We start from the raw sequence: 16,961 nt of genomic DNA on the forward strand, positions 1-16,961 counted from the left end.
CACCACCTCTACCATTCCTGTCCTCTATTATGACTGAACCCTCATCTACCTTCCCTCTCCTCCATTAATATGGCTGACACCGCTCTACCATCCCTCTCCTCCATTAATATGACTGACACTGCCTCTACCATCCCTCTCCTCCATTAATATGGCTGACACCGCTCTACCATCTCTCGCCTCCATTAATATGGCTGACACCGCTCTACCATCCCTCTCCTCCATTAATATGACTGACACTGCCTCTACCATCCCTCTCCTCCATTAATATGACTGACACTGCCTCTACCATCTCTCTCATCCATTAATATGGCTGACACCGCTCTACCATTCCTCTCCTTCATTAATATGGCTGACACTGCCTCTACCATTCCTCTCCTCCATTAATATGCCTGACACCACTCTACCATCCCTCTCCTCCATTAATATGACTGACACCGCCTCTACCATCTCTCTCCTCCATTAATATGCCTGACATCACTCTACCATCCCTCTCCTCCATTAATATGGCTGACACCGCTCTACCATCTCTCTCCTCCATTAATATGCCTGACACTGCCTCTACCATCCCTCTCCTCCATTAATATGGCTGACACCGCCCTACCATCCCTCTCCTCCATTAATATGACTGACACTGCCTCTACCATCCCTCTCCTCCATTTTTATGGCTGACACCGCTCTACCATCTCTCTCCTCCATTAATATGGCTGACACCGCTCTACCATCCCTCTCCTCCATTAATGTGCCTGACACCGCTCTACCATCTCTCTCCTCCATTAATATGGCTGACATCGCCTCTACCATCTCTCTCCTCCATTAATATATCTGACATCGCCTCTACCATCTCTCTCCTCCATTAATATATCTGACATCGCCTCTACCATCCCTCTCCTCCATTAATATATCTGACATCGCCTCTACCATCCCTCTCATCCATTAATATGCCTGACACTGCTCTACCATCCCTCTCCTCCATTAATATGCCTGACACTGCTCTACCATCCCTCTCCTCTATTAATATGACTGACACCGCCTCTACCATCTCTCTCCTCCATTCATATGACTGACACCACCTCTACCATCCCTCTCCTCCATTAATATGACTGACACCGCCTCTACCATCTCTCTCCTCCATTAATATGCCTGACACTGCTCTACCATCCCTCTCCTCTATTAATATGACTGACACCGCCTCTACCATCTCTCTCCTCCATTAATATGACTGACACCACCTCTACCATCTCTCTCCTCCATTAATATGCCTGACACTGCTCTACCATCCCTCTCCTCCATTAATATGACTGACACTGCCTCTAACATTTCTCTCCTCCATTATTATGACTGACACCGCTCTACCATTCCTTTCCTCCATTAATATAACTGACACTGCCTCTACCATCCCTCTCCTCCATTAATATGGTTGACACCGCTCTACCATCCCTCTTCTCCATTACTATTTTTGACATTGCCTCTACCATCCCTCTGCTCTGTTAAAATGGCTGACACTGCCTCTACCATCCCTCTCCTCCATTAATATGCCTGACACTGCTCTACCATCCCTCTCCTCCATTAATATGCCTGACACTGCTCTACCATCCCTCTCCTCCATTAATATGCTTGACACTGCCTCTACCATCCCTCTCATCCATTAATATGACTGACACCGCCTCTACCATCTCTCTCCTCCATTAATATGACTGACACCACCTCTACCATCCCTCTCCTCCATTAATATGACTGACACCACCTCTACCATCCCTCTCCTCCATTAATATGACTGACACTGCCTCTACCATCCCTCTCCTCCAGTAATATGCCTGACACTACCTCTACCATCCCTCTCCTCCATTAATATGACTGACACTGCCTCTACCATCTCTCTCCTCCATTAATATGACTGACACCGCTCTACCATTCCTTTCCTCCATTAATATGACTGACACCGCCTCTACCATCTCTCTCCTCCATTAATATGACTGACACCACCTCTACCATCCCTCTACTCCATTAATATGACTGACACCGCCTCTACCATCTCTCTCCTCCATTAATATGACTGACACCGCCTCTACCATCTCTCTCCTCCATTAATATGGCTGACACCGCCTCTACCATCCCTCTCCTCCATTAATATGCCTGACACTGCTCTACCAGCCCTCTCCTCCATTAATATGGCTGACACCGCCTCTACCATCCCTCTCCTCCATTAATATGCCTGACACCGCCTCTACCATCCCTCTCCTCCATTAATATGCCTGACACTGCTCTACCATCCCTCTCCTCCATTAATATGGCTGACACCGCCTCTACCATCCCTCTCCTCCATTAATATATCTGACATCGCCTCTACCATCTCTCTCCTCCATTAATATGCCTGACACTGCTCTACCATCCCTCTCCTCTATTAATATGCCTGACACTGCTCTACCATCCCTCTCCTCTATTAATATGACTGACACCACCTCTACCATCCCTCTCCTCCATTAATATGACTGACACCACCTCTACCATCCCTCTCCTCCATTAATATGACTGACACCGCCTCTACCATCTCTCTCCTCCATTAATATGACTGACACCGCCTCTACCATCTCTCTCCTCCATTAATATGACTGACACCACCTCTACCATCCCTCTCCTCCATTAATATGACTGAAACCACCTCTACCATCCCTCTCCTCCATTAATATGACTGACACTGCCTCTACCATCCCTCTCCTCCAGTAATATGCCTGACACTACCTCTACCATCCCTCTCCTCCATTAATATGACTAACACTGCCTCTACCATCTCTCTCCTCCATTAATATGACTGACACCGCTCTACCATTCCTTTCCTCCATTAATATAACTGACACTGCCTCTACCATCCCTCTCCTCCATTAATATGGTTGATACCGCTCTACCATCCCTCTTCTCCATTACTGTATCTGACATTGCCTCTACCATCCCTCTGCTCTATTAAAATGGCTGACACCACCTCAATCATCCCTCTCCTCCATTAATATAGCTGACTCTGCCTCTACCATCCCTCTCCTCCATTAATATGACTGACTCTGCCTCTACCATCCCTCTCCTCCATTAATATGACTGACACCGCCTCTATCAACCGTCTCCTCCATTAATATGACTGTTACCACCTCTACCATCCCTCTCCTCCATTAATATGGCTGACACTGCCTCTACCATCCCTCTCCTCCATTAATATGACTGACACCGCCTCTACCATTCCTGTCCTCCATTAATATGGCCGACACCACCTCTGTCATCCCTCTCTCCCATTAATATGACTGACGCTGCCTCTACCATCCCTCTCCTCCATTAATATGACTGACACAGCTGTATCTTCCCTTTCCTCCATTAATATGGCTGACATTGCCTCTATCATCCCTCTCCTCCATTAATATGGCTGACACCGCCTCTACCATCCCTATCCTCCATTAATATGCTTGACATTGCTCTACCATCCCTCTCCTCCAATAATATGACTGACACCGCCTCTACCATCCCTCTCCTCCATTAATATGGCTGATACCACCTCTACCATCTCTCTCCTCCATTAATATGACTGACACTGCCTCTACCATCCCTCTCCTCCATTAATATGGCTGACACTGCCTCTACCATCTCTCTCCTCCATTAATATGCCTGACACTGCTCTACCATCCCTCTCCTCCATTAATATGACTGACACTGCCTCTATCATTTCTCTCCTCCATTATTATGACTGACACCGCTCTACCATTCCTTTCCTCCATTAATATAACTGACACTGCCTCTACCATCCCTCTCCTCCATTAATATGGTTGACACCGCTCTACCATCCCTCTTCTCCATTACTATTTTTGACATTGCCTCTACCATCCCTCTGCTCTGTTAAAATGGCTGACACTGCCTCTACCATCCCTCTCCTCCATTAATATGCCTGACACTGCTCTACCATCCCTCTCCTCCATTAATATGCCTGACACTGCTCTACCATCCCTCTCCTCCATTAATATGCCTGACACTGCCTCTACCATCCCTCTCATCCATTAATATGACTGACACCGCCTCTACCATCTCTCTCCTCCATTAATATGACTGACACCACCTCTACCATCCCTCTCCTCCATTAATATGACTGACACCACCTCTACCATCCCTCTCCTCCATTAATATGACTGACACTGCCTCTACCATCCCTCTCCTCCAGTAATATGCCTGACACTACCTCTACCATCCCTCTCCTCCATTAATATGACTGACACTGCCTCTACCATCTCTCTCCTCCATTAATATGACTGACACCGCTCTACCATTCCTTTCCTCCATTAATATGACTGACACCGCCTCTACCATCTCTCTCCTCCATTAATATGACTGACACCACCTCTACCATCCCTCTACTCCATTAATATGACTGACACCGCCTCTACCATCTCTCTCCTCCATTAATATGACTGACACCGCCTCTACCATCTCTCTCCTCCATGAATATGGCTGACACCGCCTCTACCTTCCCTCTCCTCCATTAATATGCCTGACACTGCTCTACCAGCCCTCTCCTCCATTAATATGGCTGACACCGCCTCTACCATCCCTCTCCTCCATTAATATGCCTGACACCGCCTCTACCATCCCTCTCCTCCATTAATATGCCTGACACTGCTCTACCATCCCTCTCCTCCATTAATATGGCTGACACCGCCTCTACCATCCCTCTCCTCCATTAATATATCTGACATCGCCTCTACCATCTCTCTCCTCCATTAATATGCCTGACACTGCTCTACCATCCCTCTCCTCTATTAATATGCCTGACACTGCTCTACCATCCCTCTCCTCTATTAAAATGACTGACACCACCTCTACCATCCCTCTCCTCCATTAATATGACTGACACCACCTCTACCATCCCTCTCCTCCATTAATATGACTGACACCGCCTCTACCATCTCTCTCCTCCATTAATATGACTGACACCGCCTCTACCATCTCTCTCCTCCATTAATATGACTGACACCACCTCTACCATCCCTCTCCTCCATTAATATGACTGACACCACCTCTACCATCCCTCTCCTCCATTAATATGACTGACACTGCCTCTACCATCCCTCTCCTCCAGTAATATGCCTGACACTACCTCTACCATCCCTCTCCTCCATTAATATGACTAACACTGCCTCTACCATCTCTCTCCTCCATTAATATGACTGACACCGCTCTACCATTCCTTTCCTCCATTAATATAACTGACACTGCCTCTACCATCCCTCTCCTCCATTAATATGGTTGATACCGCTCTACCATCCCTCTTCTCCATTACTGTATCTGACATTGCCTCTACCATCCCTCTGCTCTATTAAAATGGCTGACACCACCTCAATCATCCCTCTCCTCCATTAATATAGCTGACTCTGCCTCTACCATCCCTCTCCTCCATTAATATGACTGACTCTGCCTCTACCATCCCTCTCCTCCATTAATATGACTGACACCGCCTCTATCAACCGTCTCCTCCATTAATATGACTGTTACCACCTCTACCATCCCTCTCCTCCATTAATATGGCTGACACTGCCTCTACCATCCCTCTCCTCCATTAATTTGACTGACACCGCCTCTACCATTCCTGTCCTCCATTAATATGGCCGACACCACCTCTGTCATCCCTCTCTCCCATTAATATGACTGACGCTGCCTCTACCATCCCTCTCCTCCATTAATATGACTGACACAGCTGTATCTTCCCTTTCCTCCATTAATATGGCTGACATTGCCTCTATCATCCCTCTCCTCCATTAATATGGCTGACACCGCCTCTACCATCCCTATCCTCCATTAATATGCTTGACATTGCTCTACCATCCCTCTCCTCCAATAATATGACTGACACCGCCTCTACCATCCCTCTCCTCCATTAATATGGCTGATACCACCTCTACCATCTCTCTCCTCCATTAATATGACTGACACTGCCTCTACCATCCCTCTCCTCCATTAATATGGCTGACACTGCCTCTACCATCCCTCTCTTCCATTAATATGCCTGACACTGCTCTACCATCCCTCTCCTCCATTAATATGGCTGACACCGCCTCTACCATCCCTCTCCTCCAAGAATATGACTTACACCGCCTCTACCATCCCTCTCTTCCTTTAATATGCCTGACACTGCTCTACCATCCCTCTCCTCCATTAATATGGCTGACACCGCCTCTACCATCACTCTCCTCCAAGAATATGACTGACACCGCCTCTACCATCCCTCTCCTCCATTAATATGCCTGACACTGCCTCTACCATCCCTCTCATCCATTAATATGCCTGACACTGCCTCTACCATCCCTCTCCTCCTTTAATATGCCTGACACTGCTCTACCATCCCTCTCCTCCATTAATATAACTGACACCGCCTCTACTGTCCCTCTCATCCATTAATATGCCTGACACTGCCTCTACCATCCCTCTCATCCATTAATATGCCTGACACTGCCTCTACCATCCCTCTCCTCCATTAATATGGTTGATACCGCTCTACCATCCCTCTTCTCCATTACTGTATCTGACATTGCCTCTACCATCCCTCTGCTCTATTAAAATGGCTGACACCACCTCAATCATCCCTCTCCTCCATTAATATAGCTGACTCTGCCTCTACCATCCCTCTCCTCCATTAATATGACTGACTCTGCCTCTACCATCCCTCTCCTCCATTAATATGACTGACACCGCCTCTATCAACCGTCTCCTCCATTAATATGACTGTTACCACCTCTACCATCCCTCTCCTCCATTAATATGGCTGACACTGCCTCTACCATCCCTCTCCTCCATTAATTTGACTGACACCGCCTCTACCATTCCTGTCCTCCATTAATATGGCCGACACCACCTCTGTCATCCCTCTCTCCCATTAATATGACTGACGCTGCCTCTACCATCCCTCTCCTCCATTAATATGACTGACACAGCTGTATCTTCCCTTTCCTCCATTAATATGGCTGACATTGCCTCTATCATCCCTCTCCTCCATTAATATGGCTGACACCGCCTCTACCATCCCTATCCTCCATTAATATGCTTGACATTGCTCTACCATCCCTCTCCTCCAATAATATGACTGACACCGCCTCTACCATCCCTCTCCTCCATTAATATGGCTGATACCACCTCTACCATCTCTCTCCTCCATTAATATGACTGACACTGCCTCTACCATCCCTCTCCTCCATTAATATGGCTGACACTGCCTCTACCATCCCTCTCTTCCATTAATATGCCTGACACTGCTCTACCATCCCTCTCCTCCATTAATATGGCTGACACCGCCTCTACCATCCCTCTCCTCCAAGAATATGACTTACACCGCCTCTACCATCCCTCTCTTCCTTTAATATGCCTGACACTGCTCTACCATCCCTCTCCTCCATTAATATGGCTGACACCGCCTCTACCATCACTCTCCTCCAAGAATATGACTGACACCGCCTCTACCATCCCTCTCCTCCATTAATATGCCTGACACTGCCTCTACCATCCCTCTCATCCATTAATATGCCTGACACTGCCTCTACCATCCCTCTCCTCCTTTAATATGCCTGACACTGCTCTACCATCCCTCTCCTCCATTAATATAACTGACACCGCCTCTACTGTCCCTCTCATCCATTAATATGCCTGACACTGCCTCTACCATCCCTCTCATCCATTAATATGCCTGACACTGCCTCTACCATCCCTCTCATCCATTAATATGCCTGACACTGCCTCTACCATCCCTCTCCTCCAATAATATGACTGACACTGCTCTACCATCCCTCTCATCCATTAATATGCCTGACACTGCCTCTACCATCCCTCTCCTCCAATAATATGACTGACACCGCCTCTACCATCCCTCTCTTCCATTAATATGCCTGACACTGCTCTACCATCCCTCTCCTCCATTAATATGGCTGACACCGCCTCTACCATCCCTCTCCTCCAAGAATATGACTGACACCGCCTCTACCATCCCTCTCCTCCATTAATATGCCTGACACTGCCTCTACCATCCCTCTCATCCATTAATATGCCTGACACTGCCTCTACCATCCCTCTCCTCCATTAATATGGCTGACACCGCCTCTACCATCCCTCTCCTCCATTAATATGCCTGACACTGCTCTACCAGCCCTCTCCTCTATTAATATGCCTGACACTGCTCTACCATCCCTCTCCTCCATTAATATGGCTGACACCGCCTCTACCATCCCTCTCATCCATTAATATGCCTGACACTGCCTCTACCATCCCTCTCATCCATTAATATGTCTGACACTGCCTCTACCATCCTTCTCATCCATTAATGGCCCTCATTCCGAGTTGTTCGCTCGGTAAAATTCTTCGCATCGCAGCGATTTTCCGCTTAATGCGCATGCGCAATGTCCGCACTGCGACTGCGCCAAGTAAATTTGCTATGTAGTTAGGAATTTTACTCACGGCTTTTTCATCGTTCTGGCGATCGTAATGTGATTGACAGGAAATGGGTGTTACTGGGCGGAAACAGGCCGTTTTATGGGCGTGTGGGAAAAAACGCTACCGTTTCCGGATATAACGCAGGAGTGGCCGGAGGAATGGAGGAGTGTCTGGGCGAACGCTGGGTGTGTTTGTGACGTCAAACCAGGAACGACAAGCACTGAACTGATCGCAGATGCCGAGTAAGTCTGGAGCTACTCAGAAACTGCTACGAGGTGTGTAATCGCAATATTGCGAATACATCGGTCGCAATTTTAAGATGCTAAGATTCACTCCCAGTAGGCGGCGGCTTAGCATGAGCAAATCTGCTAAAATCCGCTTGCGAGCGAACAACTCGGAATGAGGGCCAATATACCTGACACTGCTCTACCATCCCTCTCATCTATTAATATGCCTGACACTGCCTCTACCATCCCTCTCCTCCAATAATATGACTGACACCGCCTCTACCATCCCTTTCCTCCATTAATATGCCTGACACTGCCTCTACCATCCCTCTCATCCATTAATATGACTGACACCGCCTCTACCATCCCTCTCATCCATTAATATGCCTGACACTGCCTCTACCATCCCTCTCCTCCATTAATATGACTGACACTGCCTCTACCATCCCTCTCCTACATTAATATGACTGACACTGCTCTACCATCCCTCTCATCCATTAATATGCCTGACACTGCCTCTACCATCCCTCTCCTCCATTAATATGACTGACACTGCCTCTACCATCCCTCTCCTACATTAATATGACTGACACTGCTCTTCCATCCCTCTCATCCATTAATATGCCTGACACTGCCTCTACCATCCCTCTCCTCCAATAATATGCCTGACACCGCCTCTACCATCCCTCTCCTCCATTAATATGACTGACACCACCTCTACCATCCCTCTCCTACATTAATATTACTGACAGCTCCTCTACCATCCCTCTCCTCCATTAATATGCCTGACACCGCCTCTACCATCCCTCTCCTCCAATAATATGCCTGACACCGCCTCTACCATCCCTCTCCTCCATTAATATGACTGACACTGCCTCTACCATCCCTCTCATCCATTAATATGCCTGACACTGCTCTACCATCCCTCTCCTCCATTAATATGCCTGACACCGCCTCTACCATCCCTCTCCTCCATTAATATGACTGACACTGCTCTACCATCCCTCTCATCCATTAATATGACTGACACCGCCTCTACCATCCCTCTCCTCCAATAATATGACTGACACCGCCTCTACCATCCCTCTCATCCATTAATATGCCTGACACTGCTCTACCATCCCTCTCCTCCATTAATATGACTGACACTGCCTCTACCATCCCTCTCATCCATTAATATGGCTGACACCGCTCTACCATCCCTCTCCTCCATTAATATGCCTGACACTGCTCTACCTTCCCTCTCCTCCATTAATATGACTGACACTGCCTCTACCATCCCTCTCATCCATTAATATGCCTGACACCGCCTCTACCATCCCTCTCCTCCAATAATATGACTGACACCGCCTCTACCATCCATCTCCTCCATTAGTATGACTGACACTGCTCTACCATCCCTCTCTTCCATTAATATGCCTGACACTGCCTCTACCATCCCTCTCCTCCATTAATATGACTGACACTGCCTCTACCATCCCTCTCCTACATTAATATGACTGACACTGCTCTTCCATCCCTCTCATCCATTAATATGCCTGACACTGCCTCTACCATCCCTCTCCTCCATTAATATGCCTGACACCGCCTCTACCATCCCTCTCCTCCAATAATATGACGCCTCTACCATCCCTCTCATACATTAATATGCCTGACACCGCTCTACCATCCCTCTCCTCCATTATTATGGCTGACACCACTCTACCATCCCTCTCCTCCATTAATATGCCTGACACTGCTTTACCATCCCTCTCCTCCATTAATATGACTGACACTGCCTCTACCATCCCTCTCATCCATTAATATGCCTGACACCGCCTCTACCATCCCTCTCCTCCATTAATATGCCTGACACCGCCTCTACCATCCCTCTCCTCCAATAATATGATGCCTCTACCATCCCTCTCATCCATTAATATGCCTGACACTGCTCTACCATCCCTCTCATCCATTAATATGACTGACACCGCCTCTACCATCCCTCTCCTCCAATAATATGATGCCTCTACCATCCCTCTCATCCATTAATATGCCTGACACTGCTCTACCATCCCTCTCATCCATTAATATGACTGACACCGCCTCTACCATCCCTCTCCTCCATTAGTATGACTGACACTGCTCTACCATCCCTCTCTTCCATTAATATGCCTGACACTGCTCTGCCATCCCTCTCCTCCGTTAATATGCCTGACACCGCTCTACCATCCCTCTCCTTCATTAATATGCCTGACACTGCTCTACCATCCCTCTCCTCCATTAATATGACTGACACTGCCTCTACCATCCCTCTCTTCCATTAATATGCCTGACACCGCTCTACCATCCCTCTCCTCCATTAATATGGCTGACACCGCTCTACCATCCCTCTCCTCCATTAATATGCCTGACACTGCTCTACCATCCCTCTCCTCCATTAATATGACTGACACTGCTCTACCATCCCTCTCCTCCATTAATATGCCTGACACTGCTCTACCATCCCTCTCCTCCATTAATATGACTGACACTGCCTCTACCATCCCTCTCCTCCATTAATATGACTGACACTGCTCTACCATCCCTCTCCTCCATTAATATGGCTGACACCGCCTCTACCATCCCTCTCCTCCAATAATATGGCTGACACCGCCTCTACCATCCCTCTCCTCCATTAATATGGCTGACACCGCCTCTACCATCCCTCTCCTCCAATAATATGGCTGACACAGCCTCTACCATCCCTCTCCTCCATTAATATGACTGACACTGCTCTACCATCCCTCTCCTCCATTAATATGCCTGACACCGCCTCTACCATCCCTCTCCTCCATTAATATGCCTGAACTCCCCTTCATCTTTCTTTTCCTACAGTAATGGCTGACCCCACCTTGCCCTTCTCCAGTAAGATAACTGGCCCTGCCTCTCTTTTTCCAAAGCATTATAGCAAAATGACATAGGGTCTTATTCAGCATGGGTCAGAGATGTGTTGTATTCGCATTCTCCCGACCTGTGCTGTAGTGCACATGCACGCGCATTGACGGCAATGCGCGTGCATGTGCTGACATATTGCGGTCGCATCTGCAACATGATTGAAAGCGGAGGGTGGGCGCCGACTCGCCATTGTGGGGAAAAGGGGGCGGTCTGTGCCGTTTTTGTGGATTGTGTGACATCACACGCTGCAACTGCAAGTGAAAACATGGTCGCATGCGTCTGCCTTCACAGCCAAGCTGTTGAGGCAGGGGGGCATTTGCATGCTGGACAGCCTTGCCCTGGGGGGCATTTGGGCATTTGCATGCTGGACGGCCTTTCCCTGGGGGGGCATTTACATGCTGGACAGCCTTGCCCTGGGGGGCATTTACATACTGGACAGCCTTGCCCTGGGGGGCATTTGCATACTGGACAGCCTTGCCCTGGGGGGCATTTGGGCATTTGCATGCTGGACGGCCTCGCCCTGGGGGGCATTTGCATGCTGGACGGTCCCCAGCATGCAGTCGCAGCCAGTTGCAGATTTGCTAAATTAGCAAAAATGAAACCGTAGCTGAATAAGGTCCATAGCCGGCAGCGCAGCTTACGTGGAAGGGACATATGCCGCTCACACGCAGTGCCATGAGCATAGAGGTACAAGGGCATGTGTGTATTATTCTGTCCATTGTGCAGGGATAATTCTGTTCAGTGGTTATTTTTAAATTGCAATTATTGAAAACATTCCGAGGGATCATTTGACGCCTTATCCGCATTGTGTTACCCGGTATCCTCACCCTGAGAGCGCGCGGCACATGTACAAATACTTTATTCTATAAGCACGAAGTCAACTATGTTTTGTTCCATCTCTATTCAAGGGAATTTGCCAGTCGGATGGCGCAGCTAGCTAAAACGCATGGGGCGGAGCTTCTGCATGAATCCGAGGGATCTTTAGATGGAATCACTGGACTTGGCACTCAAGGGATGTGTGATCTCGTACTGCACGATATGAAGGTAACGTCTGCCCTGGTCCTTATACAATTGCTCTCATCACTCATCATCTTCTCTAAACACAAAAGTCTCTTGTGTTCCCCAACCCCACAGCCATTTTCCCGAAAAGTCCTGGGCCGGCGGTGGTTGAATAGCTCAGACGCGTGTGATGGGATGACGTCTATCCTGGCAGATAGTTCAAATGCCCTACGCAAGCTTAGCCAAGGACCCTACCAGGTTGGTGCTGCCCAACAGTTGGTAAAGTGTATAGCGCCTCAAAATAATTCAATGGCTAATATATAAATGTGATAAAGGTTATGCAGGAGCACCTAGAATGTACATACATGCCATGGTCAGCGGTTAGAAGCATGGAATGTGAAGGGTGTCATCGTACGGATTCTCTTCCTGCCAGGCTACAGTGTCCGAGCTCCATCGCAAGGTCATGTTGGAGCTGGTCCGCCCTCTCATACAAGGCAAACTATCTTGTACAGCTACCAAGACACGGAGGAAAGTAGCCAGCAAGCTGAGAGAGGAGTCCAGGCAGCTTGGGCAGATGTTCAGCAAGTTGGTAAGTGGACGGAGTATTCTCCATATGTATCTCATGAACTCTCCATAAGTCCCCATGCACTCCCCAGTAATTTACCAACATAGGTTATTCCTTCATCTTTCCTACTCATCAGGAATCTCCACAGTCCACCTTGGAGCAGGTGATCCCACGTCTTACTGAGATACTCACCTTAGAGGACACAGCGTCCATTCAGATGGAGGTTGCAATGTTGGTCTCAGACTTTCCTGATTTCAGGTCAGTATCGTCCTAAGTGTATCTCTCTATCCTGCCGTCCAGAACCAAGGAGGGCTGGATATTTAGGAAGGGTTTCTAAGATAAGGAAAGAGTAATCACTGGGTGTCACAGGGATGTATCTGGGGGGGGAGCGTCGTTGCTGGAAATAGGGGGCGTTACCCCCGTTTTCAGGGAGTGGTGAGGTCGAGGACTGCATCGTGAGACGCACTTACTCAGCCTGTTGTCGCAGATGAACATCATGACTGACGGCCGCGATGCTCTTCCTCCTACATTTGCATTACTGAGGATTGCTACGCACAAATGCAATCCTTACTGAATTAGGACCTACAACCGGCAGAAACCGCCACTGCCATAGAAACAGGGTTTTCCAAGTGAAATTAATGGTCCACATGACCGAGGAGAACCTGTTGCTGCTTCTTCCTGCCCTGGCCGGCTCATCTCCTCGCGGCGCCACTCTGTACTCAGGTTTGTGAGACCCGGTCTGTGCGGGTGGCGTTCCTGGACTCCCCTCATTGTGCTCCCGCTGTTTGCGGTCTTGGAAAGCTGCCGAAGCAAAACCACTAAATATATATTTGTGTAAAAACAGAAAAATGACGTTTGATTTTGGTTCACTTTCTTGAAATGTCAGTTGGCCATCGGGTTACATGTTATTGTAGGTGTAAGAATGAGCAGAAAGACCTGAAAATATGGCGGCATCTATGTAGTCAACGTAATAATCCCATTTCCCCAGCATATTAGCGAGAGACGGCCATATTGAATCTATCTCCATATTTATGTGCGGTAACAAGTTCAGGGAAATGTAGAAAGTCACTGATTCCTCTGACGTCTCAGCTGTCGCTGTAGCTCACGCGGCCCCCATCCGGCGAACATAGTTCTACATACTTTCCTCTACCTACAGTGCTGTCGGTGGCTGGAACTCAGTCACTCGTGACATGCCCTCCTCCCTCTAGATCCCATGATGCCTTGCTTCATAGGCCCCTCCCCACAGTGCGTGATCTGGTGAATGCGCACTGTATGGCTTTCAGACTTCGCCTCCAGTGAGTTCCACTGTTCCGGCAGCAATTTATATGTAGTGTGATTAGAATTGTTACTAAATGGAGCCAAACTCTTCTGAAAAGAGAGACCAGGTATAATTTGTATCATAATGATGTTGGATACTCTAACCCCCAGCAGCCATGGGATTACTAGCAGCAGCAGCGTCTACTGTCAGGTCCATCTACGCTCCCTCCTCCTCTTCTATTCTGTGTCTTCCATAATATGACTTTCTTTTCCCATTTCCCAGGAAGCGCCATCTGTCTTCCCTGTTGGATGTCCGGGGCTTGTGGGACCCAAGCGCCAGGCAGCAGATTTTGGGTGTCCTCCATGACCTGGAGAGTGCAGATTGTCTTTTGCCATGCCGTGGCACTCCAGGCTTCTTCTCTGACATTGCCATCACACGAGACACCCACTGCATCAACGTTAGCTTCTCAAGAGCTTCGCAATTTGGTCGCAGAACCTTGAGTCACCTCAGCCGACGAGGAAGAGTCACTACAAGCCAAACTGGAAGTGTACTGAGACCTGGGGAGGAGGACACACAGCTGTAGAGAAGGCTCCACCATTGAGAGGTGTCCACACCGGCAGCAGTCTATGGAAATCATTATCAATCCACATTTCTGCCTGCAAGTGTCTGAATTAGCTGTCTTGCTGGTAGAGCTGATAAGGAGACACTGTCATATTATCCTGATACTCGTATTTATCTTTATTTGAATATAGAGGATGTGAGGGGATGTAGGGCGCCTCCTCTGTGCCTCCTCTGCACATATAAATAAATGATTATTGAGGCACCACATGTGGATAGCTGATACTGGGAGTGTTCCGTGAACGGCTCCGGTGTCTTTGGAGGAACTGTGCAATTATGTGAACGTTATGTGTGGACCAGAGACTCACAAGTGCTGCCGTGCGCCGTGGTTTCCTGTTCGTGTATATGCAGAATATATATTAAAGATGAAATAATTTAACAATGCCCCATGATTCAGTTGTCTGTCACTGCGGACAATACACAATTGTATTACGCTCCGAGGAAGTGTTATAATGTGACTGAAATGATTCATGGTTTTATGGCAGGAACAGGAACAGCACTGAGGACACAGAAACAGCACAAGTGATGGGAAGACAGAATATACTTATACTGCAGTCTGAAGAGGGGGATCTGGTCTGAAGATCGACACTGTTTAGGTCGACCACTATAGGTCGACAGTCACTAGGTCTACAGGGTTTCTAGGTCGACATGTGCTAGGTCGACAGGTCAAAAGGTCGACATGAGGATTTTTAAAAACTTTTTCATACTTAACGATCCACGTGGACTACGATTGGAACGGTAATCTGTGCCGAGCGAAGCGGTAGCAGAGCGAGGCACCGTGCCCGAAGCATGTCGAGTGAAGTGAGCCATGCGAGGGGACACGGTGCACTAATTGGGGTTCCTAGTCACTCTACGAAGAAAACGACACCAAAAAACAAACAAAAAACCTCATGTCGACCTTTTGACCTGTTGACCTAGCACATGTCGACCTAGAAACCCTGTTGACATTCCAACCCTGTCGACCTATTGTGGTCGACATAAACATTGTTGACCTAGACAGTGTCAATATAATGATCCACACCCTGAAGAGGTGAGTAATGAGGGAATGCTGGAAGGATTGAAGACTAGAGGAGAGTCTTATTGTGCATGGGAGGGCATTCCACAGAGTAGGTGCAGCCTGAAGAGGTGAGTTATGAGGGAACGCTGGAAGGATTGGAGACTAGAGGAGAGTCTTATTGTGCATGGGAGGGCATTCCACAGAGTAGGTGCAGCCTGAAGAGGTGAGTTGAGGGAACGCTGGAAGGATTGGAGACTAGAGGAGAGTCTTATTGTGTGTGGTAGGGCATTCCACAGACTGGGTGCAGCCTGAAGAGGTGAGTTATCAAGGAAAGCTGGAAGGATTGGAGACTAGAGGAGAGTCTTATTGTGCTTGGGAGGGCTTCCTACAGAGTGGATGCAGCCTAAAGAGGTGAGTTTTCAGGGAACTTTAGAAGGATTGGAGACTAGAGGAGAGTCTTATTGTGCGTGGGAGGGCATTCCACAGAGTGGATGCAGCCTGAAGAGGTGAGTTATCAAGGAACGCTGGAAGGATTGGAGACTAGAGGAGAGTCTTATTGTGCTTGGGAGGGCATCCCACAGAGTGGAAGCAGCCTAAACAGATGACTTTTCAGGGAACACTAGAAGGATTGGAGACTAGAGGAAAGTCTTATTGTGCGTGGGAGGGCATTCCACAGAGTGGATGCAGCCTGGAAAGATGAGTTATCAAGGAACGCTGGAAGGATTGGAGACTAGAGGAGAGTCTTATTGTGCTTGGGAGGGCATCCCACAGAGTGGAAGCAGCCTAAACAGGTGACTTTTCAGGGAACACTAGAAGGATTGGAGACTAGAGGAGAGTCTTATTGTGCATGGGAGAGAGTGGATGCACCCTGAAGAGGTGAGTTATCAGGGAACGCTGGAAGGATTGGAGACTAGAGGAGAGTCTTATTGTGCATGGGAGGAC

At 48.2% G+C, this 16,961-nt stretch overlaps 1 protein-coding gene across 3 annotated transcripts in view; it reads left to right on the forward strand.

Moving 5' to 3' along the window:
• Positions 1-15,406, forward strand: part of EXOC3L2 (exocyst complex component 3 like 2) — a 399,789-nt gene extending 384,383 nt beyond the window's left edge. For all 3 annotated transcript variants that reach the window (XM_063938456.1, XM_063938455.1, XM_063938457.1), the window contains exons 9-13: positions 12,491-12,626; positions 12,717-12,839; positions 13,015-13,170; positions 13,283-13,404; positions 14,687-15,406. In XM_063938456.1, the coding sequence (XP_063794526.1) occupies positions 12,491-12,626; positions 12,717-12,839; positions 13,015-13,170; positions 13,283-13,404; positions 14,687-14,987 (838 nt within the window). In that variant the 3' untranslated portion in view covers positions 14,988-15,406. The remainder of the gene's footprint in view (positions 1-12,490; positions 12,627-12,716; positions 12,840-13,014; positions 13,171-13,282; positions 13,405-14,686) is intronic.
• The last annotated feature ends 1,555 nt before the right edge of the window (positions 15,407-16,961 follow it).

This window comes from Pseudophryne corroboree, chromosome 8 (assembly GCF_028390025.1).
Source record: "Pseudophryne corroboree isolate aPseCor3 chromosome 8, aPseCor3.hap2, whole genome shotgun sequence".
NCBI classification, from domain to species: Eukaryota; Metazoa; Chordata; class Amphibia; order Anura; family Myobatrachidae; genus Pseudophryne; species Pseudophryne corroboree.